This window comes from Anopheles bellator, chromosome 2 (genome assembly GCF_943735745.2).
Source record: "Anopheles bellator chromosome 2, idAnoBellAS_SP24_06.2, whole genome shotgun sequence".
Lineage (NCBI taxonomy): Eukaryota > Metazoa > Arthropoda > Insecta > Diptera > Culicidae > Anopheles > Anopheles bellator.
Genome location: NC_071286.1, coordinates 39,777,243 through 39,805,185, shown reverse-complemented (window position 1 = coordinate 39,805,185; position 27,943 = coordinate 39,777,243). Strand labels below are relative to the sequence as shown.

Below are 27,943 nucleotides of genomic sequence, written 5' to 3'. Positions count from 1 at the left end.
TGTCAAAAACCTTTGCATGGGTTGGTGAGCGAAGCAAGTTTCCTTTTGTGTGGAAAAGTAAACTCCACAGAAACGGACGGATCAGCAGCAGCGAAGTTGTGTTGGATTCGTTCGTTCTGTGTGGAATGTGAAACAGTGAAGAAAAGGCAGTGCTAGTTTGGCGGAGCTTGTCCAACAGAAAACGGTAAACCATGCGCAATTCGGTGCTTTTTTGGGGTGGATAACAGTACACCGCAAACCACGGGGAATCAGGACGATATGCATTGCGCTGTAACGGAGGAAAATAAGGGTCGCCCGTTACTGGTGTTGGCAGGCGCAATGTCCACAAGGTGCATCGAGGAGAACAAGTGAAAGGGGCTGGCAAAAGAAAATCGCCAATTTCCACTTTTCCACTGCTGCTTGTTCGAGTCGCGCTTCTGTTGGGTGGGTGTTGTCAAAATATGTGTGCATGTGTGTGATCGAGGGGAAAAGTTTATCTCCGTTCCCAGAAGAGAGTGAACAAGTGTATTTTATCGCCTGTGAGAGCAAGTGCTTAGCCTGCCAAGAGAACAAATGCTGAAACGTTTGTTTTAATGTTTGTTGCTTACGTGCTTCAATAACATTAATTGTTTCACGTGCTCTATGTGTAGTATTTTTGCTAAGGCTTAATGAAAGATAATTCATTGTTGTGAGGGTGTGGAATGGTGCTGCGCGGAATGTACCACGAAAACTACCTGTCACATATTCGATCAGTACATTGAAAATTGAAACACCATAGAACAATAGAAATCTTCTTTGCCTTAATAGTTTGGGCATCAAGTTCAATACTTTCCTTTGCAAAGCATGCAAAAGTTTCCATTTCCACCGTGTAGTGTGTTTGAAAAAGTAGCGATAGTTTTAAAGCGCAAACGGTATCCGGCGACGGAGAGCAAAAGTGAGGCTCGCCCTTTGCGCTGCCACTGGCCGTTCCACAGTGAGTGAAGTGTTTGGAGTGCACACTCCAACTGCGGCAGTAGTGCAGCAACCGTGCAGCGCGTGCTTTCTTCGCGCACAGCAGCCAAACGCAACAGTGGAACCTAAACTGACTTTGGCTGAAAGTGGCCCCCAACGGCTGTTTCGGTGCATCATCATCCCAATAAAAAGTTTCTTTCCTTCCTAATCGTAGAGCGACAGAAGAAAGAGAAAGCTGCGAGATCCACCACACGTACACACGTGAAGCAGAAGCCAGAGGAAATCGGTTATGTGTACGAATGTGCAGTTTATCGATGTGGAAATATTGAAAAGATCAGCTGTGTCGTGTATGACGATCGTGTTTGATCGGCAGCGTGTGCTTACGTGTGCAGTAACCAGCTAGCCAGCTGCGCGAGCGACACATTATTTGTTAGTCATTCGTCGATCGTTCATGGTCCCAGTGGGTGGAGAGAAACGGCCGGGTGATGATCCGCAACACGCTGCTCTCAAACGTGGCTTGATCGTGGCATCATATCGAGTGCTGGAAACAGAGAAAAAAGCGTGATAGGTGAGAGAGAGTGAGTGGTAAAGCCGAAACAGAAGAGAAAAAGAAGTAAACAAAAGTGCGTACATACGCTTCTGTTCTACTACTACTACTGTGCACAACTACTACCACCATCTGTACCACTACTTAGGCACAAAAGAGTCGTGAAAGGAACGTCGTGGCATTGAAACGCAAGTTTCACTTCATCAAATCGAAATAATACAAAGTATTTCGAAAGTGATGCAAAACATAGACACGTTTTAAAGGAATCGTATGCTCAACTACAGAAAAAGGTAAGTCTTCGCTGCATTTTGTAACGTATTTTTTACATTAGCGGTTACATACACTTTACAAAGGAGATGTTTGAGAAATACGGCCCGGACCGTTCTTCTAAGATTAAAAAAAGGAGATGTTTGACGCAAAGGAGCTTACAAGGAGCTCTACCTGTAGTGTAATAATTCTTATTGTTCTTTAAAGTATGGCATCCGCCTTTTGTAAGGTGTTTGTGATCCTTTTTTGGAAAAAAAATAGTCGTACTATGGAAGACCATTTATGAAACTTTAATTCAACTGAATGAAGCGCGATTTCGATACGAATGTGTACGTTCATGTTGAAGGTTTGGTTTAAAAACACATTAATGAAAGCGGGCAATGTTCTGAATGATCGACGGTAAAGGTTTCAAGCAAATGCACTATGTTTACTATTGGGTTGGTCCACAAAATCGGCAATAGGAGTAGCCTTCGTACAAATCTAAAAACTATCAAACAAGGTTACAATACTGTTCGATTAATCATTCAGTACTTTACAGTTATTAAACATTTACACAGTTATAAGACAGGTTGAAAAAAATGAATTTTTAGCCTTTTCGTTTGTCGTTTTTTTCATTTTTCAGCCAGTCGACTGAAAACTGTTCATTGATGTCTGACGACAATGGTTAAACTTTTATTTTCTCCAACGTGCCGTTTTCATTTTTCGTCTCCATTTTCTCAAATAGCGTTTAGTGAAAACAAACTTTCCTGTTCCGAGACCAACTCAGAAATTGATTTTAAAGGCAGGAAAGCGTTTGATGAACAAAATATCCCAAAATTATAACCACCGTGACACCGTTACAGCTGTATAAGAATCTTCTTGTACAATTCCTTCAAGGCAGATACTGTGTGGTTAATAAGTTCTTTTTTTGGGATATGTGTAACAGAAACTACTACTTTTTACGGTTTTTTTATCGATTAGAAATGCTCAAAATGGGCAAATGGATACTGGGTACTAAGGATACTGTGTACTAAGGGTGGTGGGTACTAAGTCGTAATGTACTGCATTCGATGTGTTTGCTTCAGTAGCACACAATATATCAATCGTTTTAGCGGCTGTACTCAACTTGTCTTAAGACGAACTTAATATATTGCACTGTCTAGTCGATACACACTGAGAACTCTTCCAACGTGGTGTTTACTTTTGCCGGTACTCGGTTTAAGACTACGTTCAGTAAAAACTGGTAATACAGTTTTTACAAACAATAACAATATAGGAAATAAACAGCAGTAGATGCGTCGGTTGTTGTTTATCATACGTGCTTGATGCTTGTTTAGTTCTCTACAGACTTCCCGGAGTCGCGAGGGGCCCGGCTCTATAAATCGGCATGTCTACGTAAACAAGGTGAAACTACTCTGCATATGCGTTTCTTGCATCATCAAATGTTTGTAGCTAGTTGATTCGAATATTTAGTCCGATTTACAAACATTAAACACAGTAGAGTTTTGGACACTTTTTAAACCTCTTTTCATACGTCATTGGGGATTCTCCGTTTTATTTAATCACTTTTGCTTGCCTTTTGTATTACTTTGCTATACAGAAGGGGTCTTTCCCAGACTGCTACCTGTTTGTTTTGAGTAGTGTTGTAAATTGTAATTTGCTAATATTATAGATAGCAAATCCTTGTTTAGTTTATGTTTTCAAGATAAAGTATGTACGGTGTGAATCTCAAACAAAGAGGTAAGGGCTAAAAAGATTCAGAAAAGATAGGAACCAAAAAAAAAACTAAAACATTAATAACGGAATGAGTAGTTCTTTTATTTTACTCATGTAATTTTCTTACATAACATTGCACCCGAATGTTGTTATCATATCGTATCGTATCATGCCAATAAAATTTGTCTTCGTGGATCATCTGTCGGACATGCTTGAAACGTTCACTAATGGTTGAAGAAAACCGACCTAACAGGGAATGCTATTATTTAGGTCAATATTTGCCATGCTGCGCTGTTCTGATCGATGGATGGGGGAATTTATTCGAAAGCTTCAACACGAGCACAGGTTATGGTGTAGAGGACTCTTTTGGTGGCTTCGAAAAGTTCTGGCTTATGCCATTCATTGCGTCAGCGTCCGTTCTTGTAGGAGATTTGTGGCAAGTACCCCAATCTGCAGGAGAATAGGCCATATGCACAAAACAACATAAGAGGCTAAACATGTGGCCTAACACAATCAGGAGAAAGAAAACCCGGCTTTTTAAGGAATGTTTTTTCTATTTCATCGAGCCAAGAATTTAGCTACGCTAACCACTAATCAGTCGATCGATTTACTTTAAATGCTTTTGAAGTGCTGCATTTTGTGGAATCGTGGTCACAGAGGGAAGGCTTCATTTGTGCCCAAGTGCGATATTAGAAGAGGTGGACCTAGAGTCCTAAGGATAGATGTGAGATTATAAGGGAGCGTTCCAAGTGGCCTTCGTGTACTGTGCTATGGTATAGTGCGTTTTGGGGATCTAAAATCAACTGGTCTGGCACCAGCTCTTCTATCGTGCAGTGTTTGATCATGTTTATCGGCTGAAATACGTTTCCCAAGCTTCTGGCAATGTGATGCTTGGCGTACGGTTCGCGCAGCATCATCGACTGGCGTCGACCGCCTTGATGATGTCTCGTGTTGTAGCCGCTTTTTCATTCTGTTTTCCCGTCTTTTACCATTAAATCCGTGCTGCGGCGCGCTCTGGCGGCAAGCTGTAATTACGAGCCGGGCGATGATGCGTCTGCAGCAGCATCAGCTCTACTTTAGCGATTTCTTCCGGCACTTAATCTTTGAAATTACTTCCCAGTCCGCTCAGCTTTCCATTCGCCGTGCCGGCGCTCTCCGACTGTGTGCTGTCGCGCCCTCCTTCTCACATCGGGCTGATTTTGGGTCGTATGGTAAATTGATGTACCGTCATATATCGTCCTACCCTCGCCCCGGAAAGACATTCTTTCCCGGCCGGTGATTGACGAGCATTTTGCTTCGGAGGAATAACTGCACACATCGTTGAATTCGCTATGTGTTAAACTTTACCGCGAAAATTGCACAGGCGCTGAGCACGCCATTATAGGTTTCTCCCTGCTATCCTAACGGCGGTTTCCTCCCGAAAATGCTTTCCAACTGTAGTGCGTTAATTCAGGCGCAATGTAGGACCTATGGGACTCATTCACGGGACTCAGCGATGGCTGTCGATGCCTAATGTTAGGTTGCAATTTGCCCAAAAGAACTGAAACAAATCATGTTCATTTTTGAGACAGATTCTTGGTACTAAAGCTAGCGATACTTCATCATAAGCCATTGCTCATTGAAGAAAGTTTCCTAATTTTATGTCTGCTTAGTTTTCAAAACACCAATGCTCAAAATTGCATAAATCAATATCAATTTATATCAAGCTACAATGTTTTGAGTATTTTTTCTTCAATTGTGCCGTTATGTATTATTGTGTGCAGGTTATTTTGTAACCATTAGGTCTGCTTCAAACTGTCGCTCTATCCAACACGTACGGCAAACGCATGAATGAACCGTTTCCAACCTAACTGATCTTATATACGAAAACGTTATCTTGATGGCGTAATTTCTGTGATATCACCGTTTTACCCCCAATGGGTGCTGCGTAAACTTTCTGTCGGTCCACTCTTGCCAGCCCCAAGCGTTTGACCTAATTTTACTTACCAATACTTGAGCTACAATCTCAGATGTCGAATTTCGATCATTTCCTAAACAGCTCCGTACGGCAATCAAGGAACAGTGACACTATCCAGTCGGCAGTTCGTGCATTAGTTTAACACACTACACGCACCGCCGACAAAATGATTTGTTTCGTTGGTTTTGTCTAATTTTTGGTCTCGAAATGCATTGTGAAGTTAAGAGCTGTTCTTTTTACTGATTTTTGCTTTCCGCACAATCGAACTTGGTTTAAATTAGGGCATGTTATAATATCATCTAGAATGTATTACAAGAAAGCAACATAACATGTACACTCACCGCGAGTGACTCGTCCGTAGATCATCGGTCTGTCCGTCTGCAGCGAATAATCGGCTTCTATGCAAAAGACATCAGTTCAAACTACACCAACATGAGTGCAACATTTTAAGTTGGTAGTGGTCATATTATTATTATGATCACCGCTTCAAGTGGGGTTATTCAACTAAGTACATTCGCCGAGTTGTTTCTAAACCTACACGAATTTGATATTCATTTGCACACTGGTATTCACTAAAGGAAGCTGGCACAACTTCTAAATAAACCTCCCTCGGCACATGTTGCTTTTGTCTCAACTTTCAACTCCCATCAGGCTGAAGTTGTTTTCCTTTATTGGTTCACTAGACTCTGACGTTGAACAGATGCCTGAGTTAAAGGTGCGTGCGACATCTATCTTGCGTAGTCGATGATGACGGCAAGTGGGTTGTGCTACCTACGTTGTCTGTCCACAGGCCACAGCCAGATAAAGAACCAACATACGTGCATATAGTATGTCCCAGAACGGGTAGCTGAATTATACTTATGGGTCGATCGGTGGGTCGTGTTTTGGTTGAAAGAAAAACGTTTATATTCCATTCACATAGCATTCCGTTTTCGACAGTATTTTTGGCGATGTGAGTTTTACGGGATGGCTAGGGTTTAGAGCTTTACGGGATTCGTGGGGGCAAGGTGCATTTTAAATAAATATTGTACAAATTAGACGACTAAAAAGAGCTTCCTTTTTCACGCAGATAATCTTGATTCTTCTACAGTTCTGCGATGCTTTAGCTCTCGTAGTAAATTGTGCACCAAACGTGTGTGCTTCTTCGGCGAAACCATACATCGAAAGATAGATAGAATCGTTATACATGTGCGTGCTCTACAATGTATGTATTGGGATTACTGCCTACGAATACCCAACCAGTTAACCAGTTTCGTAGCACAGGGTGTAGGTTCTGTGGCCTCAGTTCAGCTCTCTTTGGCTACAACAATCTTAATGGGTGCCCTTTTTCATTGTAGAACTTCTTCGTTTCATTCAACGACTTAGTCTGCCAGCCCTGGAGCATTCCACCTTTGTGAGCTCATTTATTGATGAACAATTAATCAGAACATAATCACTAAACAGTTCTAAACAGTTCTTAACAGATTATATGAACAGCGTAATTAAACAAACTTAATAAACAATAGAATCAACCTAATAAATGTACCTGCACAACAGTTCAACTTGTCCATTTTTTTTGGCGAAACTGTATTCAGGGTCTTGTACTTCCGTATTCGGGAACATCAAAGCCTATCCTTCGTCAACGGTAACAGTTTTTCATGAATACATTAAATGTGATATGACAGGCGGAGCATTATGATCGATCTTTTTCGTGAATCTGAGCATCAATTTTTTTGCTCAAAATCCATAGGCTATCGTAATGAATCTGAATAATTTTCTAAACATTTTTATTTTTGTCATAACATTTTTATCATTCGTTTTATATTTTAGTTTTTATCTTTACCTGTTTTTAAAATCAAGTACCTCAATACTTATCAATCTCGTTTTCGCGAGATCTCGTATCAAGTCGCGTGAAACCCTTAAGATATATGGCGCAAATAAATGTCAATGCATACGCATAATAATCGATGACACGTACTGGACAGAGGGCCGCCGGTCCCCCACATTGGAGGAAGGAAAACGTAGGGAAAGGGAAAGTCCTCGAGAAGTCAGTACTCGAAACTTCTCTCGAAGGTTACGGTTTCTCGTGCACGTTCTCGTTCGTTGCAAAACAATGCTCACTCGTACTTTTTATGGGAACCGATTGATAAAGAAATGGGTTCTTATCAGCAGTTTAACCCATAAGAATGTCAACCTGTACTTCAAATGCTGCACGGTTCGACGGAGTTGGAACGAAAGCGTTTCAAAGCGCCCATTTACGACCGTGGTAGACGGTCACGGCCATGTGTTTCCAGAACAATGACAACAGAAGCTTGAAATAACAGCGCGTGGTGGGGGTCTTCGACGATTCCCCAAAGTTGAGCTATTCCTGGTTGGGGGTCGATGACGACAACCGCTTAGTACCGTTTCAATGTTTATGGTCCTAGAATTTTACAATCCTTTTTGCCAAGGCCCGTCGACACTGCAGGGACGTCTGTCAAGTCTGCCTAACAAGGGACCAAGCCGTCCGAAAGTAAAAAATAGTACAATAATGACCTCCATGCTGCTTCGAACGCCCTGTGGCCGCGAACCGCCAACACGCGAAACGCGGAGTGACTTCCGTGACATCATTTTCCATGACAGCAGCGGGTGGGCAAGAAGGTGGTAAGGTTCGTCAAGTTTTATACGAGACCGGCACTAGTACCGGTGCTGTGTATGGGTCAAGGAGAGTGCTCTTTTGGGGCGGAACACAACAGCGACACACGCCTCTAAGCTGACTCAATCCCTCCAGAGAGTAATTGGGGTTTAATGCTCGATATTTTTATTCCAACAGAGGCCTGGGTAGAGCAAACATCTCCGGAGGAGCAAGGGTCCAACCTTATGGCCATCGTGTTCCATTTGCTATAAATTGTAAATCAATGCATACAAAGGGTGAGCCTACATTCAACGAGAGTACTGGGGAGGAATCGGGTCCCATGCTAGGGACATCTCGAATCGATAGTATTGATATTTGTTTTTCGCAGTTTCTGCTCCAGCTTAAGATCTAGGAAGCTAGAACCAATGGAGTGTAGGACCGCTTCACTGACTATCCATTTTTGCGAGAAACGAAAAACAACCCCAAAGGTTTACTTTCATCGGTTCCTTTAAGTTTGGTTGGCCCACGGACCGGTTAGAAAGGACCGGTTGAAGTGACAAAACTGCTAAATAAATAACGCTCGCAAAACCTTTTCCTAAAACCCAACACATTTGGGACTCTAAATGTGTGCACACCACATCGCCCTTCATTCCCCCACAGAACTCGAACGGCAGAACAGTGTAGGGACAGTTTTGGTACGTGAACTGGGGCTTGTGGGATTTGACCTCAATTGAGGGCTGTTGTGCGGATAAACCAACTCATTTTTTTTTAAATAGTTAGATGATCATTAGAAGATGCGATGAAGTTGTAGTGGTGATAGCTTAGATAGCTTCTCGTTGTCTGGGCTCGTTTAGGGAAAAATCGATTTCGACGCGGTTTTCTTAATGTAAACGAAATGCACGTTGCGCTTGACACGTGTCGATAATTATCGTCGTTTTGTGGGTTCTGTTTCCTTTGCTGATGGACGCATGTTGGGGAAACGTCGTGTTTGGATCATTGGTGTTTTTAAATGGGTGTTAGTGGGAAACGTTCTGAAATGTTTACAGAATCACTTAATTGCGAGTAGAGTTGCTGATATTGTAGAATATCCATTTTAGTGTGGGCATAGCTAATGTTTATTTTAAACAAATGGTATTTTTTCTACACGACTCACAATAATTTTCGGAAAAAATAACCAGTTTTTTTAAGACTGGCTGGACCAGATGTAGAATTTACCCAGGTATTTATAATCAACTGATGATATGAACAGAAAGTTTAAAGGAGGACGTACGTTTTAGACTTTCACTTTCAAATGGCAATTTTTTTTTTCAAATGAATGTTAACTTTTAGTTTCAGCGTTGTGAAGAGCTGTTGTGAAGTTAAACTGTAAAAGTAATTGTTTTTTCGCTTTTTACTGTGGAACGTTTTATTCCCGAAAAGAACGGGGTTTTTCGTGAAATTTTTCACGCCAACTGAAATTCATAGCATGATGAGCGAGGACGTGGTGGTGAATTCTAGCTCCAGGACCAGGAGCGCGAATGAGTGGTTTTTGATGGACCAACACGGAGTTATTTAATACGAACTAGTGGACAATCAAGAGACGGCACGTTGATGTTGAAACCAATCAATGTGTTTGTACAAAGCTAGACGAGAAAACAGCTAAACAGTTTTCAAACTGAATTGGACATAGAATAACTGAGCCCGTAAACAAAGAAAAATGTTCTAGTGTTGTTATTTTTCATCACAACGACCATCACATCACATCTCCAGGACTTGAAATTTCACATAGATTCGGCACCGTTTCCATCTCGCGTCTTTACACTGTCGTTAGAGTAACAATTTACCATTAACATCCTTGATTAGAACCACTCCCTTGCACACCATAAACAGTAAGGTGTTGCCGGAAAGCTTTAACAACGACAAAGAACCGTTATGGACCCTTAACCAGCCATGGGCGGCATGCGAATTGCTGAAGCGTGTCTTAAATTTTTCAAACATTACATTATTCCGGACTACTATGTTGAAAGAGCACCGACCGACCTGTACCATGAGGTGGTTCACATGTAGACGCCATATTACATTACACGAGCGAGCATCGGAGTAAAAGAACGCACCTGTTTTTGCTTGTTTGCCCTTCAATGTTCCACGTGCTGGCTGCGGTAGCCGGTCAGACCAAAGTTGAGGGAAATCGCTAAGATGAGGGACCAACGGCAGGAAAAATCGCTGCTGATGAGTGCTGCTAAAATGCACACATGCATAAAGAGCGACAAGGCACGAAGTGGAGTGATAACTTTTTATTCATAATACACCGTGTGCTGCGGACAGACGAAGCGAACCAGTGAGGTAATGAAGCAGATATTACGGCCAACATGAACCCTTTAGTAAAGAGATAGTTCTGCTACGAGAACTTTGAGCAAATAAGTTAAGATATTAGTGTTTTACAACAGAAAGCATACTTATGCTAGACATGACAGTGGAGGTCACCAAAGGTTTACTAATATAGCCAAGGTATATGAAGACGTAGAAAGTACACGTCGGTTGGGATCGTACCACATTAGCAACTGATCGAATCTCAAACCTCGCTCTCAAATTATATTTGTTTTTAGTTATATTTTCTTCAACCATATTTGTTGTCCGTGTATAAGCTTGCATCACTTTGTGAGGTCGTTGATGCCAGTCCAAAAAGTAAAACTCGGGTGAAACTTACCACGGCGTTTAGGGGCAAGTCCCAACCATAACCTTACACACGTGAGGACACGCACTAGCGCACGTCGCCCCGCCGGAGGAGTTTATTTTTTGGTCTCCCAAGAGTTTGAAAGCCCGACGGGGCCGAAGCGGACACGTATGGGCGCTGCAGCTAACACTGACTGTGCCGGCCAGGCCACAGTTCTCGAGCAGACCTGGTAGTTGGCGGGTGTAGTGGAAAATGGAGGAAGTAACCTTTTTCGCTAATTATTTTACACGCGATATGTACGCTATGCCTTGCCTCGAGCACGTTCTGTGTCTTCTTGTACGTCGGAACGGTCGAATTGTGGTGGCCAAAGGTGCCAAGCGAAAGCGAATGAGCAAAAGGGCAGAGCGGTGTTGTAATGTTGTACTGTTTCAGTGTTGCTTATCGTGGCCGCAACTACTGCTCTGCTCTTCCTTGTTGAATGGTCTCGTCGGACCGAAATTTTCACGGTAGTTCCAGTTTTACGCTCTGCACAAGAATCACGTTCGCGGAGCAAACATTAGGCATTCCCACTTTTATGATACATCCATGATTATTTAATGTTTCCGGTCGATTAGTGCTTCATGCTACAAGAATTTTGAGACGGATGGTTTTATATAAAAAATAAATAGCAAAAGTTGCGGCAAGAAAACTACAGTCCATTGCGTCCAAAGTGACGCAAGTCCGAGAATGATAGAAGTTTAAAAGTAAAAGTCCATGTCGAAATTTGTTTCCTTTCAAATCTAGACGAGACCACTCTCAATCTCTCAATTTTTATATTTTTTAAACGAACAATAGTGTAGTGCGATGTTATGTTTTGAAAGGTGCAAAATTTGTGAACTCTTTCTGACGCAAAACGCTTTTTGATTAAACGATTTATTTACACTCTAACTTTATCAGCGCCCCACCTAGTTGCTTTCCCTTTCAGCATAATCGAATTGGTTAGTAGTGGCACGAAGTGTTTCGGTTAATAAAAGCAGTTTGCCGGACATAATCATTTCTAATTCTCATCTTACTTTCGTTATGACCAGAAAAGGTTAGGCTTAACAAATAGCCCAACCCAGCTGAAATGAAATTTGAGTCTCTCGGCCGGCCGGCCGTGTTGTATATGGCCTTTGGTAGGTTGGCCTTGGTGTGTAGTATGCAAACAAGTGTCATTCAAGATGGCGATAACTTTGCACTTGCCGAAATGGCTGCTGACGCATCGACGTCCACAACAGCGATGGCAAAGAGTAGAAAAGTCATAATGCAAATTATGAAATGGAAATTATTCTTTCGGGAGTTTGCTCCTCTTTCTTTTTTGATTTTTGCTACGGTCCGCGTCGTGTGCCGTCTGTTATGTACTGTCTGTTATGTGCTTCATCGCCATGTCCCGTGGGCGTTAATTATTAACCTTGTTTTTTCTACTCAACGACCTTTTTGCCGAACACGCCATTGAGCACGAATTCGTCATCGTGCAGAGTGTTGGCTGCTCAACGGCGATGGTTTAGAATTTATGTTAATTGTCTTTTTAATGTAATCATATCATGACTTAGATTTTAATCAAATATTAGACGTACGGCTAAGTTTTAAACCTTCGCTGGCATTTAAATAGCGCTAGTTTTAGTGGTAATTCATTTATTGCGATTAATAATCGATCACTGTGTAGGGTAATTTGACAGTTTTAAGCCTCAGTTGCTGTTTTGATATCAAACTGTAGAAATAATTATTTTTTCTGCTCTTTAATGCAGAACGTTTTATCTTCGAAAAAGTGGAAATTGAAACAGTCCTATTAGTTAACACCACGTTTGCTTAACGCACACATGCGTTGGTCTTGTTATGAAACCGTTTGATAGTTTCACGATAGGTAGGGTGTAAAATTGACAACACTCAGAATGAGGGTCACAGTTTATTGATCGTCAAACACGCCTTTTCCTACATTCGGTTGATTGCTGCCCAACAAAATCATCACGACCGTTATGATGATCACGATCATCACGCTCTCTTGCACCACGAGCACAAACAACGTGGCCGCCTTTCGCTGAGCACGGTGCGCTGTGGAAAATGTAACGAAACGAATTGGTGGTAGAGGTTGTTGGGTAAAAAAGTAAGTCCTGCGAATATGATCCTTTCGCATGAGTGAGCATCACTGCGTGGCCAGCAAACAGACCGACAGCCAACAAAAAGAGAAGAAAAATAATACGAGAATGAAGATGTGCATGCCACCGACCAACCACCACCCGCCGGCGTGAACATGGATGTAGCAAGAAGCCCCACGGGCGGGTGAGTGGGGGCGAGGTGGAAACATACACATCAGCACCGCACAGGTGCGTGCACGGATACCAATAGAGCGATATGCACAAGAGTGTGGCGCGAATTCGGTTCGCTGCCTGAGTAACGAGTGGCCGACCGTTCCATGGGGTAATTGGTGCTAATTAACCCATCGCAGCGATTCATCAAGCACCGTTCGGGGGCGGCTAGCTGCACTCAGAAGTTTGGTATTTGGTTAGAGGGAAAAAGAGAATCCGATCGTACAACCGTCGATAATGGGGAGGATCTATGTTTATGTTTATTTTAAGTAGGTTTGGCTAGGATTGGCACAAAAAATCTTTTGCTACCTTTGATCAAATTTTGTGACTCTTTAAATAATTTTTAACTGTTTATGCAATGATTTAAAAATTCCAAAAACCTTATGAAACATTGAGATTATCGTTTTAACGCAACAAAGTCTGCACTGCATGCATTAACTCTGCGAAAGTATGATGTAATTATATTGTTACTAATTAGGTTATTATGCGTCACTCATCTCATGCCCATGCCTCTCAGCGTCATGCCTAGAAATAACTCAGCACATAAAAATGTACGCCATAATGGATTTCAAATTAAACAGAAAAGGCACCTAGCGGATCCCTGAGTTTCCTCGCGGATCCTGAGATATTCTACACCAAACTGACAGTTTCTTCTGGGAATTGGTTGTTTTGTTTGGACATGGCTCTAGCATTACTTTCGAGGAGCTTCTTCGCGTGGCCTCCGGCGTGCTGGTGATTCCAATGCGATACCAGCACATCTGCCACACACATTCATGCATTCACCTCTAATGATCAACGGTGCGTAAAAATGACCACTGGCCCGGGCAAGCAATAGAGGCAAGCTTACAAAACCCACACGAAACAGACAGGGGAAGCGTTACGATGACCGGCAGTAGTGGCTCTGGTTGGCTAGACGTGTCCATGAGCACACACCGGTTATGAAATAATGCTGATCCCTAACAGAGAACAACAGTGCGCACTGCATTGTGCCACTATCAAACAAACTCATTTTTGGCTGACCGTCAGTGCGAACTTCCGTTCGTAGTGATGATTGCATATTCAACTTTAGACGATTGTTTTTACCAAAGTGTTTTTTGTTACTTCTTTTCCATGATGGAATAGCCGAAAAGTTGGAATATAATAGCGCGGAATCGTTAGTTACATATGTGACGCACAACACTCGGTGAAACGGACAGCCATGCCATTTGTTGGATGATGCTAGGAATTGCAAGGCAACACCTGCTCACGGTACGAAATAATGGTTGCAACGAAAAAAAGAGGAATATGCATTCAATAAAACTTGCACGTGCTGCAATTCATTATCATTGTGGCGACGTTGATTCTCGCTGTTCTCCTGCATCAAGCCCTGTCGTAGTCCAGTGATAAAACACACCATAGCCCAGCTAGCAAGCATGAAAGGACAACAATTACGCAATTTTTCTACAATACAACTCCAAAAATGAAAGCATAACACCTTCAAATGGTGATGTAAAGAAAGAGACGCTTTGATCGTGTTGTGAATTCCGCAAGGATGCGAAGCGTCTTCATGTTGTGTTTCTGATAGTCTATCTGCTTTATTGCGGCGTTGCGTTGCCACAATCGTGTCTACTTTACGTTGCCGTCGTAGCGTCGGTATTCGAAGCCGAGCCGCCACCACTCTCCTTTTGACCGGCTGCTTACTCAAAATGTTGTTCTCTTTTCTGCTCTTGCGTACTATCCGGTTACCCACGGCAATGCATTACAGCAGCGCGGCGACAGAAAAACAACGTCACATTCGCGGCAGAAATGGGTAGATTTTTAAAACGATGCTGCCATTGACGGCGCAGCAAACGTGGCTAATGTTTCAATCGAGTGTGTTTACCTGAATTGATATGTTACTGGAACCAAACGTAAACGGGCTGCCACGTGTTTGTTGCAAGGCAGCAGTGTAACAGCAAGAATCTCCGTCCACATTTAGATTTGGTATTCCTGGAGTCGATGTAGTTTTCAATCAAAATAATTTCATTGTTACATTTAATGCTGTTTACTGTACTGACCACGGGGTAATCGAAATATAGAGTTAATGGAAACGTATCATGCACTCCACAGTGCAACAAGTGGAACCATTAGCTGTAATGGTGGCGAAACGGTAGAGATAGTTGCGCTTTCTTTGGCAGGAAACATTTCTTTCGTCATTGTTGATGTTGTGATTATAGTGATAGGTACATGGATGCAGCAAACCTGCCAGTTGGGTATTATGTTCTGTAGATTGTTTCGTTGTATGATGATTACTGACCCTAAGTAATCTGGATTCGAAAAAGCCACATTTCGGATATGCAAATTACCGACTCTTTAAACATAACGTTACAGCAAACAACAGAGAACACATTGCCTCTTTGGCATGCTAAGACCCCTCGACGGTTGTAATTCCTGGCACAAGAAATAAGCTGCCAAAGAAATAAGTGGATTACTCCATATCGCTGCAGCAATTTCACATGCCTTTATTCTCTTCATTGTTTTTTAAATAATTCTCAGCTGAAATCCTAACTACATCGCATTTTTTGTTTTCTTATTTCAATTACAGGGCGCTGCTACGTCGCGACGAAAGGATATAAACGCAGTTGTTTAGAACTGTCCACCACGAACATCTTTCTACTATCGTCCCCTGCTTACGTGTACATTAGTAAGACAAGGAACTGTGCATCTTCTTCATCCACAACAACAAATCGCAAACTCACGTAAAAACTACCGTCGGACCGTACATTGAAAAACAATTAAAAGCGAGAGGCAAACATCGACAGTGCAGCATAAACGATCGGCCACGAAACATAGCCAGTCAGTCCACCACCTTCTTCTTACAATCACCACCAACGACCGTCAACTGAAGAAACAGAAACACAAGATTTGTGTGTACCAAATTTTGTCAATCCGTCTAAAATATTCCTCTCCGTAGAGGCTTTCGGGGGCTCCCGATCCACAAACGCTTTCTGTTGCTCATACCGCCCCTAGCTCCTCTCCTGCTGCTCACGACCCTTGCAACACTGCATCACGACGAAGCTTCGTTTGGTGGTACTGATGCTAAAAGTATTAAATATTCGAATTGCTGTATTTTAGTTGACTCATCTAAGCGTTTTTATGTTGTTGTTGTGAGCTTCGCTTCGTAGTGTTACTTAAGTACACACCCATTGGAAGTGTAGCGAGTTCAACCGCGTACGCACTCCCCATCAATTACGCTTTGCTAGAGTATTTCTGTTTGTTTCGTTATTTATTAATGTCATAGATGAGACGTCCTTACTCGAGAGTATTAAACTAATATACAGTTAGATTCGGAAGTTCCGAAACGGCGGATATATTTATTCATTTTGTTACTACACGCCTACCTGCGCATCAAGTGATACATTATATTATTTTATTTATACAAAAAAGCCTTATGGATGTTTAATTTAAATTATTTAAAAAAGATATTTAACTTCTCGGTGGTGCTGTAGCTTCAAGTGTTGCGAATCGTGAGCGCAGACAGCGAGTGTGTTCATTCTTCGGCTTGGGGCGGTTTGTCTTAATTTGGTTTTGCTTTGTTTTGTAAGTTTTGTGTTTCAAGCAATGCTCGAATGCTGTTTTTGTCGTGTAATTTTGTCCTGTGATCGATTGGCAAAGCACTAGCGATCTCGTTCCCCACATTCCTTGTTTACATCAGCCCACCGAATGATACCACGGTGGGAGGATACGTAGTTGTCCTGACGTTACTCTCTCTCTCTCTCCGACTAACGAGGGTGTTAGCGAGAACGAAGATTAAATTTGTAGTGAAACGACATCCATTTTGGATGTAAGGTCAGTAATGAATTGACAGCCTTGGGCGCAAGTTAATCCCATGTTGTAGGGATTGTTCGTATGAAGAAACAGGAAAAGAGTCCGTAACGCACAACACGTTGGGTACATACTGTGGTTATCTGCCGTATAAAAAAACACACACACATACACGCATACACACAACCGAAAAAACCAAAGCCATCACTTCCCACCGCATCACAAGGCTCCATTCATCCTGTCGCGTGTTCCTCCTGCCCTCGCTCCGCTAGTATGACCCTCACGGTGTCGGAATCGGACAGCAATAGTCTAAGAAATCCGAGCATGACCGAAACTCTACCCAGCTCTGAACTATCCTTACTAGCCAAACTGGAGGCCGCCAACAAGCTGATCGAGAGTGACTCGAAGAGTCTAAACTCACTCCAAAGCTCGGCGCACAGCCGCAAAAGCTCCGACACGAGCCAAATAAGTCTGAATTCGGGCGCTTCGTCCGTCGGCGAAGAAGATGTGTGGTCGACTTGGGCCAGCATCGTCACGGACTGGGAGGCCAGCCAGAAGCGTAAAGGCCCCACAGTGCGGGAACTGGTGCGCAAAGGCATACCACACCACTTCCGAGCGATCGTATGGCAGCTGCTGTGCGGGGCATCTGACGCTGATAAGAAGCAGTACGCCGAGTACATAAAGGCGACGAGCGCCTGTGAGAAGGTGATCCGGCGAGACATTGCCCGCACCTACCCGGAGCATGACTTCTTCAAGGAGAAGGATGGGCTCGGCCAAGAGGCACTGTTCAACGTGATGAAGGCGTACTCGTTGCACGATCGCGAGGTTGGTTACTGCCAGGGTTCTGGCTTTATTGTCGGATTGTTGTTAATGCAGGTAAAGCCTTTTCTCTCCTTTTTGCGTCGTGTGTTTCCCTCTCAAACATTGTTACTTTCGATGTTCTTTGTCGGAACTGCAGATGCCAGAGGAGGAAGCGTTCGCGGTGTTGGTGCAAATAATGCAGCAGTATCGTATGCGCGACATGTTCAAACCATCTATGGCCGAGCTGGGCTTGTGCATGTACCAGCTGGAAAATATCGTACAGGAGCAAATACCCGAGCTACATCTACACTTCCAATCGCAAAGCTTCCAAACATCCATGTATGCCTCGAGCTGGTTCCTTACGCTGTACACCACCGCCCTCAATCTCACGCTCAGCTGCCGTATCATGGACGTGTTCCTATCCGAGGGTATGGAGTTCATTTTTAAGGTTGCCATCGCGCTGCTGACCATCGGCAAGGACACGCTGCTTTCACTGGATATGGAGGCAATGCTAAAGGTGAGCGCTATTTTTGCTGTCTGCTCAAAGGCAAACAGTTGTTTTTCTTCTAAGTAACATTAGTGAATCTGTTGTTATCTCACTTGGTTCCACTGCAGTACTTCCAAAAGGAGCTTCCACAGAAGGTAGAAAACGATGCTGACGGGCTGTTCAATCTCGCGTTTCAAGTGAAGATCAATACGAAAAAGATGAAAAAAATGGAAAAGGAGTACGCTGACTTGCGAAAGAAAGAACAGGAAGAAATGGTGGAGCTGAGAGTAAGTTAACTGGGAAAGCCTTTTTACGGCAATCTGTGACGATCCTATTCCCTTCACAATGACCTGTTCCTTACTGTGTGCTTACTTCAGCGGCTAAGGAGCGAGAATCGTTTGCTCAAGAAACGGAACGAGCTGCTCGAGGCCGAAAGTGCGGAACTCGCGGATCGACTCGTGCGGGGACAGGTATCGAGGGCAGAAGAGGAGGAAACCAGTTATGCGATTCAATCCGAGCTACTGGCACTGCGGCGAACTCATCTCGAAGTGTCACATCAACTGGAAACTGCCAACGAGGAAGTGCGGGCACTCAGTTTGAGATTGCAAGAGAATGTAAGTCAATTTGCAACATCAGTTTAGCTTTATCGAGGCTGAACTTGGATACTTTTCCCAATAACTGATCGATGATTGGTAGTGGTGATGGATAACCTGGTGGTGCCGGTGGATGAATTGGGCATTGAATCTGAGGCTGCGAAAGCAGGATCATTGTACTCAATAATGTTTTCTCTTTTCTTCCTATTTGCGTAATTTTGATGTAAAATTCCGCGCATTATAGAATCCCGAGAATTCTCTCGAATCCGTAAGTTTCAAAAATACAATGAGGCGCGTATGTTTCTGTTTGAAGTGCTTATGGATTATTGTTTGAAAATGACTCCAATGCGACTTGTAACTTCCTCATTTTTCCGATACTGTCCAAAATTCTTTTACCAGCTAATATCGTTGCCCTTATTTGTTTTACTGTCATAAGTTGATGAGTCAATCCATCATTCAAACGAGCCACGCATTAATAATCAAAAAAGCAACAAGCTTACGTCATATCATACCTTACGTGCTGCCTCGAAAGAGGAATTCATGCGCATGATGCTTTGAATTCATTGCTATTTTCTATTCATATATTTTTGAAAAGTCATTCTTTTAGCTATTTTGGATGCATTTAGCGCTCTTATTCGTTTGCATGCGAGATCGCTTGTTCTTGAACCAGGTGAAATGCTTTCTTTTGGTTTCTTATGTTTTTCTTCGATTTTTCGTTCAGAACAACTCTCGCCAGAACTCATTTGACGAGCTGATTATGAAGGAAGAGGCACTGAAACAGCGCGACGAAATGGTTTCTTGCTTGCTGGAAGAGTTGGTTAAGGTGCGACAGGGGCTGGCCGAGAGCGAAGATGTGATTCGCAATTTAAAGACCAAAATTCAGGAACTGGAAGAGGTAAGCATTGATGAAAATAATCACGCCGATGCAGGATGAAGACACATACAAATTTTTGTTTTTGGTTTGCCGGTTGGTAGGACAAGAAAAGATTGCGTGAAACGACCACGGACAACTCGGTGGCTCATCTGCAGGACGAGCTGATTGCAAGTAAACTTCGTGAAGCGGAGGCAAGTCTGTCGCTGAAAGATCTTAAGCAACGCGTGCAAGAACTCAGCAGTCAGTGGCAGCGGCAGTTATCCGAGCAGCGCAATGATCCGACTCAGAGCAGCGATTCAGGGGCGAAAAAGTTGTTGTTCTGGGAATCGGGTCGTTCACAGGACTTGCAGAAGCTTGAAGAGGAACTCATGACCACACGGATACGGGAGATGGAAACGTTGACCGAGCTGAAAGAGCTACGACTGAAAGTGATGGAGCTGGAGACGCAGGTCCAGGTATCGACTAACCAATTGCGACGACAAGATGAGGAGAGTAAGAAGCTGAAGGAAGAGTTAGAGGAAGCATTGGTTCGCGAGCGCGAGTTGGCCAACAAGGCAAGGGAACAACAGCACCGTTACTCCGATCTCGAATCTCGCATGAAAGACGAGTTGATGAATGTGAAGATTAAGTTTACTGAGCAAAGTCAAACAGTGGCGGAGCTGAAGCAGGAAATTTCAAGACTGGAAACTAAGGTAGGTAACATTTTTATTTCAATACCGTTCGGGCAAGAGGAAGTTACATCCATTTTCATCGTACCCTTAGAACTCGGAAATGTTAGCTGAGGGTGAGCTGCGATCTAATTTGGACGAGTCGGATCGCGTCCGTGATCTGCAAGACAAAGTCGCAGAGCTAAAGGCTGAGGTAAGAGCTAAGTATTAATGTTGCCTAGTTAAAGCACATGTAAATACACTTCTGCCGTGCTTTGAAGCTACACGGCACTTCTCGACATACAATAATTAAAAAACAACAACTACTAATATTTAGAGGTGTCTGCTATTGTGCAGTTTATTTGTTTTAAAATAATGGCCACAGAATCCGTACACGAGGTGCATGTACACTAATGATAATGGCTACAAATTTTTGGTGCAAAAAAACTACATACCTTGATTAATATCGCGTAAAAGATTTTTCCCGGATTTATCAAAATAGAAGCTACACAAAGATCAAGTACACATCTTCTAAAAACACTCTAAGCTGCTTTTCTGTGTTCAAGTTACTAACCAGTGCGCGAATCTGTATTAAATGCACACAAACACTGTTTTAACAATAATCGTAACACTTGTACACAATCGACTCACCTGTAAATACGAATCGAAAGTTAAACAAGTTGCCTTTCTTTTTGAATTTTTCTTTTTTAAACTACCATCACTTTCACGCCACGTTACATACGATAACGCGACTCGCCGCCGATCGGAAACCTAACATTCGCTTGTACTCACCATCTGTGGAACAAAATCGGGTTGCCCGTTTTGTAGTTCCCAACACCTATTACCAGTCCGGAGACTGAACCGTGGAAGTGGATAGCGTAAGAATCGAGACCACACAAAGTATTACCGTAGTTCGTTCGGAAAGATTTCTAATAACGCAAAGCGAGTCTGCCGACTGTACCGCGAACCAGCGAAAGGACACTTCCAACGGGTCTGACGGCGTAACCGACGACGCACAAAACTCATGCAAGCAAGCACATTTTCACTAGAATTAATGTTCACCATAGTTCCGTATCGGGTACCGGCGGGCGTCGATATAGTGCGCCAATAATTAATACTATAAAATTCTTCAGTAGTAATTAAAATTACTCATCGATCACAACATCAACCCGTACAGAATCATCATAGATGCACTTATGTTGTGTATTATCCAGTCGTTGGATGTTACTGGGCACAAACACATCAAAACGGAAGGAGTATTCATGTGATCCGTATAAGCCAAAAGGAAGTGGGGAAATCTATTATTTGTCATCCATCCTCACAGGATTGGGTGGTATGAACGATTGGAAAATTCAGTATTTCAAGGTACTTTTATATTAACATTGGACATCCGGACCACCCGCTTTCATCACACCCAGCGAGTATCTTACACGATCGGGCGAAGGCAGAGTACAGAAAAAGAAAAAAATACGGAACGGAACAAGCGGATTGCCAATGGGAAGGTGTGGAAAGTCGGAAGCTCTATAAGCAAAAGGTTAACAGCACTATATATAACAGCATCGGAAGCCCTCTGTACTTTTGATTTCATGATTGGTCAGCCCCATTCCTTCGAGCATGCATTTTCGACAACCACTCCAAGCACATTGGTAGTTTAACAGGCTTATTGTTTACGTCACCATTCTCTGTTGTGTAGATGTAGTCTTAAGTTGCTGCGCAGTGTTTTTCGTTTGAGTTGCATGCTACTCACAATTGGTGTTGGATCCTTTTCCCATTAGTTGTAAGCCGAAAAAATGTTGCAAACTTAATTATATTGGTTTGTTTTATCCATTCGACAATCCAGCTAACTGCCATCAAGAGCCGTGGGACGGCGTTAAACCTGCGGAAAATTAAAAGTACCTCGATACAATCGATTGATTCGAACGAGATTGATTTTGCCGAGATTCAGCTTTCATCCAAAATGCACATTCCTGGGCCAGCAGCCAGCAGTTCCGGTTCCCCATCATGAGGGGAAAACGCACAAATAGAGCTGGGCTCTCACAAAGCATCAACGTTTCGACGAGGAGCTATCGAAATTGGAATGTCGAAATGTATATGGTCCTTCCGATCAAAGGAAATGTATTCTTGGCGTAAAACAAATTCCGTTACTGCTTTTGTGTAGCCTCCAGCGAACAACTATAATGCGCATCAATTACTATGAGTGCAACTACGATTGCAATGTGTACTGATTTGAACAATATTAGTTCCCAATATTAAAAGGGAATGATTGTCGGCTTGTTAAGGCGTTTTGTTTACATATGTGAAAAAAAATGGTTCAGATAAAAAGGGGAAGCTTTTTGAAGTAAATGTATCCGGCAATGGCACTACTACACTACCGCAATGGCCAGACTGCCAACGGACACATTTATTGACAACTATTCTCCGAAACGATTTTACATTTCCAATAGTTTCTCAACGAACTGCTGCAATTATTCTTGACCTAGTGTTGGCATTGTGAATGCCATTTTTAGTGTAAATGTTACTTTTTGTTTTAATCTATTCCCTCTGGTCTATTCGCCGGTCCGTGTTTCACATTCTTTGCTACAGTATTGCGTGAAAAGTTCTAAACAGTTGTGTGCAATTCATCATATTTTGTTGTCTCAATTTTTGAAACTTCTATTCCTTATTCCATATATTTCACTTTTTGGAAAAAAAAAACTGTTTTATACTAGAATCACAATAGCGCACGCGTGGCTGTTGTTTTATGCTTAGCCTAAGTTATAAAGAGGTTGTTTATTTACTCGTTTTGTTGGTTTTCGTTTTTCATCAGTACATGAATTTCAGGGAATGAATCTTCCTCGCTGCAATGACCACATTCGCATGTGAAGTAAAGTTGCCGCAAGGAACGAATTACTTGTAAAGATAGTTCGATGCATAGTAAATCCATTGGCGAAAGTTACGAAGCCAAATTCGTATCGTTTTTTTTGAAGACTACGCTACATCAATCGATGACTGGCGACAAACTGATGTTTAGTGCAAGTGGTGCGGTTTTCTCGTGTACGGTAATGAGCTAATGTGCACCGAACTAACGAGAATCCGGTACAGTCTAGTGATAGTAGTTTGTAACAATGTGAATGTATGGCTAGGATGATAATCTACTTTAAAATATTTACTTAAGACAAACTACGGAAACCAATAGGAATCGACCGGAGCCGGACGTATTTTAGCGCATCAAACAAGACGAAACGCAGGTTAATGGGTGCCAAAACAATACAGAAATCCGCAAATAAAATGAAACAAAACTTTCAATGGTAAAACGATGCATAAACTGTATACAGCGATGAAAAACAAACTCAAAAAACAAGCAAAGATAACATTTACCATAGGTTGTTCTTAAATCTGCTTGGTATTCCTTAGCTGATGTTTCCCGATTTGTTTGATGCAATGCTGCATTATGTAACGTGACTTTGCCGTTATTCTAAAATTGAGGACAAGAAAACAAGAAGTTGGCAACATGCTTTAGTTTTTTTTTGTTAAAAGTTATGCAAATTAGCTAAGGAATGGTTGGTAGAGAAATTCATCGCCGAATCGATTTACTTCCTCTAACTAACTGATACCAAAACTAAACTATCCGTTACGTGCTTCTCAAAATACAGAATAAAACTAGCAGTAGATGTACTTAAAACTCTTATTACACGCAGCATAGTTGAAAGACAAACGACAACGAGATTTACTTTCGCACAGTTGATAAAATTATTTGATATTTGTTTCCAATCAGAAGTTCACGCAAATGGGGTGAAATGAACAAGTCATCAATTTTCAGTGTGCAAACTGAACGTAAACGAAGCACATAAATAAGCCAACAACAACATGCATACACAACTACTTCATCACACGTTAAAACAGGGTAAAAGCAACACATGATCACCGGGAAAAGGCAAGTTACGGCGAGATTAATCCATTACCGAAAACTGCGGCGGCGTCCTTTATTGGGGAGCAATCGATGGAGAAGAACTCAAACAGAAGGAAATTTGAATTTATCATGCGAGTAATAACAATAACAGTGCATAAAATATCAATTTTTACAACAAAAAGACAAGAGGACACTCACAATATTCCATGTACGATCCGGAAAACTTTATGTCAAAAAATTTTGTCACAATTTATGAGATTTTGAACATACCGTGTCCGTAAGTTAAGGGATGGATCACGATTCAGCGTTGCGTATAATGAGGAAGTAAAATACATGCATTGTGTCATAAAACCGAATCGTTCACTTCGTTTGCTGATAAACTAAAAACTGTTACAAAGGAAAGCAGTTTTGTTTCTATATAACAACTCAGTAGCGAAATAATTCATACCTTGCAGTGGTAATCGAAACGTGTGTTGACATATAGAAAATGAAAAAAGATTCCAATAAAGCTGGATAATGGAATGATGTTTTACTTACCATGGTTTTATTTTATATGAGGCGATGTTTTCACGCAATTTTCTTCATCTGCTATTGGCACGCCCGAGACGGTAGATATTCCTTTTGTTTCAATTTATCTGACTAGTGACTACCTTAGTAGGAAATTTGGAGTCGCAATTTTATCATCTTCAACTATAGCATTCCCACTGGCACTCCGGCAGCTGATGCCCACGGAACTTTGGGCCTCGCTGTTACCGGTCCATCTGCATGCGACAGTGATCGCATACCGAGCGGAGAAAATTAGAGTAGCCGATTCCCTGAACTCGAACTCGAATCTCGAAGAACTCGCCGTCCGCATGAACGCACCCGCCACAGCCGTGCAATCGGAAAACCTATTGGTCAAATTGGCGCACAAGGAGAGGTCGATTCCACAATTAAAATCGTCTCCGTCATTCCTCGTTCATCTAGTTTGTTCGCCACAAATGAGACACCGATTGAGGTGATGATCAAACCCTTCGCAGTCTAGATCTAAATCTTCGGCGCAATTTCTTGTGGGATTTCAATTGCATTGGTCTTCATCAGATCGTCAATGATCAAGAACTTAACGAGGTTCATCGACTCGAAACGATCGAGAAATGTTCCGACCTCGCTATCCGACATTACCGATACAAGCTGGAGGTCACACGCTTCACATCGGTCGCACGTACCGACCAAGCATCGCCTAGACAGGCACGTCGGTTAGATTTTATTGCTCAACTCACCACCGGCATTTGTCACATTGATGGGAAGAACAACGTAACTTCGGCTTGACTTTCACGCATCCATTAAATTCGGTCCACATCAACCGTCGTCTACGAAAAGGTAGTAGAAGATCAGACACGCGACCCGCGACATACTCAGCGGAAACGTTGCAACAAGCTTGGTACTACAGCGCATTACCATTCCTGGTAGCACTCGGGAATTTTATTGCAACTGTCCTACTTGGCGGAAAAGGCCAGTGATGGATGGTCACATCCGACCATTAATTACCCGGTCTCTCCGCCAACGCCTTCTGCAGGCCACGCACAACTTATATTCTTCAGAAGCACGTACCACCCCCAAACCGACCCCTGAGTGATTCGGTTGGAGTGATATTCCTAAGGACAACATTTGTCCGTATCAATGTATCAACTGTCAGCCCGATGCAAGATCGAGCGACATACGCAGAGTATGTAGCCAGATTATTCAATTCCGAAACACAGGTTCGGCCAGAATAACACGGACATTGTGTGTTCATTTCCGCCTAAGAACGGACATCGATATTGGCTCTACATTATTTACCGTTTTACGCGCTCACCAAAAGCCAATCCGCTTTCGGATATGAGAGCAGCCAACGTCGTACCGTACCTCACCTGTTGGATTTCGCGATTCGGAATACCTGCAATACTCACCAACGACCAAGGAAGAATAGAAGGAAGGCCCTAGAACACTGAAAGCAGCTATCATGTGTAAGGATACAACACGCAGGGTGGAACACCTTCTTCCGATGTTATTGAGCCTGCGTACTTCCTTTAAAGAAGACATCAAGGTATTCAGGCAAAGCTTGTGTAACAACTCTGCGCATTCTCATCTAATTTTTCTGCGACAACCCGGTAGAGCCGCGATCACGCGTAATACACACAGGCCATGAAAAAAGGGCCATGAACACCATTCGACCAGCTCAAACATCATGGTAGATTTTTCGATTGGCGTCACACGTTCCCAGTGTCCTCCGTTACCGTTGATGGCCAGTCTGCCCACCAACATGCAACACAACCAACCATGCGTACTGACAGGTTTTAAAATCGCTACGATCAAAGTAGTCTGTGCACTAAAAACCTGTTAGTTGGCGGTTACACCTCGCGGAAAGAAGTCAAGATTTGGGGAGGCCATTTTCTATCAGCACGGCGATTATAGAAAATATCATAGGATATGCATAGGAGTCCAAAGGAGTATTTTGTATAAGCAAGTAGAATAAAACGAAGTATGTATTTCATGTATGTTGTTTTAGATTTTAGTTCATAGATTTTTCGCAACACATCAAATATAATAAAAATCTGTCCCATGTCTCGCACATCCGAGTGGGATTTTATGTATATTTAGAGATTAATTTACAATCAGTGAGTGCTTTAAATTTTAAGGTCCCACAATAACTCCCTCCTGATTTAACCAGATAAATCTTACTCTGGTTTTGCTTCTTTGGCGTTACAAGCGCTGTGCGGTCTTGGCCTGCACCAGAGACATTGTTAATATCTCTGGTGCTATTTGTAATAATTCGTTTTTACGGGCGAGGTTATTAGCCCCGCACCAAACCCCCCCTCTATCTCACGCCGGTATCGGGAATCGAAACCATGGCCGGCTGCGTGACAACCGGTCCCGGGATTCGAACCCAGGCCAGCTGCGTGACAGCCCCTACTGTTATTGCTGTTCATGAAATACTCCGTGGACTTGCGTGATCAGTAGAGTGTTACTTTATTAGATAAACATTTCAGCATTCGCGAATCTTAGATTGTCCCCAACACGTGATCCGTTCCATGCCACAACAATTAACATCCATGCCTTGCCAAGGCAATGGGATGAATGGGGGTAAGCGGCATCGTCAATGAACGGAACGCTGCGTAATTAGAACTGATCTACACGATCGCAAACGCCCATGCAGTATCTGATCGGCCAGCCGGCTAGAGCGATCTGAACCTGCTCCAACGCTAGTTGTCCACCTGCCGTTCATACAGATGGGTGCACTAAACTAGACGCGCGGCACGTCGCGTGATCTGCGCCATAAATTGAATCTTCGTACGACCCGAGAACGGCCACGCCATGGCTTGCGACTCGACTTGCGGCTTAGAGTGAATAACACACAGTTTAGCGGTCGTGGAACCGCCAAAGCGTCATGGCCTATCACACAGGGTGTTGCGTGCGGAATGACGTGTTCAACGGGGTGCAGCGTGCGGTAGATTACTTCCGGCATGGTCAGCCAGCTGTGCCGCGCGGTTTGTAAAACAACACTGAATTGCTACCAATTTTAAGCAATTGCTACCATCTTCAACGGCCAGGCTCTCGCTGTCGGGTAAACGGGTTCCGTCGCGCTGTTGTCACTCTGGTCGTGCATTAATCGCATCCATCGCATGACGCGGAAAACCCGAAACACTGTTGCCATGGAATGTTGGTTAAGTTTTGTCGGGTCCGAACGCTTAAGTACACGCACAGGAAGGGCCTTGAAATGGAACAACAACATACGCCACCCTTGACGCTACGCGTTGAAGGACTAGGACAAAGGACTAAATATCACCACATAAGCAAAATAAATCCAATAGCAACAAAATGGCAACCAAAAGTTCGCGGTCAACGCAGCCAATCCCCCAAAAGAAACCATAATCAGCGCGTGGG

The 27,943-nt window shown here is 42.9% G+C and overlaps 1 protein-coding gene and 1 long non-coding RNA gene across 6 annotated transcripts; both read left to right on the top strand.

Moving 5' to 3' along the window:
* The first annotated feature begins 77 nt into the window (after positions 1 to 77).
* Positions 78 to 16,049, top strand: LOC131210963 (uncharacterized). The gene is made up of 3 exons (XR_009156877.1): positions 78 to 184; positions 1,145 to 1,767; positions 15,530 to 16,049. It is a non-coding gene; the product is annotated as an uncharacterized LOC131210963 (long non-coding RNA).
* Positions 16,050 to 16,474: 425 nt separating this feature from the next.
* Positions 16,475 to 27,265, top strand: LOC131211836 (ecotropic viral integration site 5 ortholog). 5 transcript variants are annotated; one of them, XM_058205470.1, is made up of 10 exons: positions 16,475 to 17,625; positions 17,708 to 18,067; positions 18,166 to 18,324; positions 18,415 to 18,651; positions 18,884 to 18,898; positions 19,352 to 19,525; positions 19,606 to 20,196; positions 20,267 to 20,365; positions 21,992 to 22,084; positions 27,239 to 27,265. In XM_058205470.1, the coding sequence occupies exons 1-10, from the start codon at positions 17,023 to 17,025 to the stop codon at positions 27,263 to 27,265; spliced, it is 2,358 nt and encodes a 785-aa protein (XP_058061453.1). In that variant the 5' UTR covers positions 16,475 to 17,022. The 5 variants fall into 5 exon arrangements, with proteins under 5 accessions (XP_058061453.1, XP_058061452.1, XP_058061450.1 ...); XM_058205469.1 differs by lacking the exon at positions 18,884 to 18,898; XM_058205467.1 differs by lacking the exon at positions 27,239 to 27,265 and having other exon boundaries at positions 18,875 to 18,898; positions 21,992 to 24,513.
* Positions 27,266 to 27,943: the final 678 nt, after the last annotated feature.

What these genes read in the sequence shown, in the direction of transcription:
- LOC131211836 (XM_058205467.1), top strand. Translation starts at nt 17,023, where the DNA reads ATGACCCTCACGGTGTCGGAATCGGACAGCAATAGTCTAAGAAATCCG. An exon ending in AAGAAATGGTGGAGCTGAGA is followed by an intron (nt 18,325 to 18,414) that starts GTAAGTTAACTG and finishes TGCTTACTTCAG; the next exon opens with CGGCTAAGGAGCGAGAATCG. An exon ending in CCGAGAATTCTCTCGAATCC is followed by an intron (nt 18,899 to 19,351) that starts GTAAGTTTCAAA and finishes TTTTTCGTTCAG; the next exon opens with AACAACTCTCGCCAGAACTC.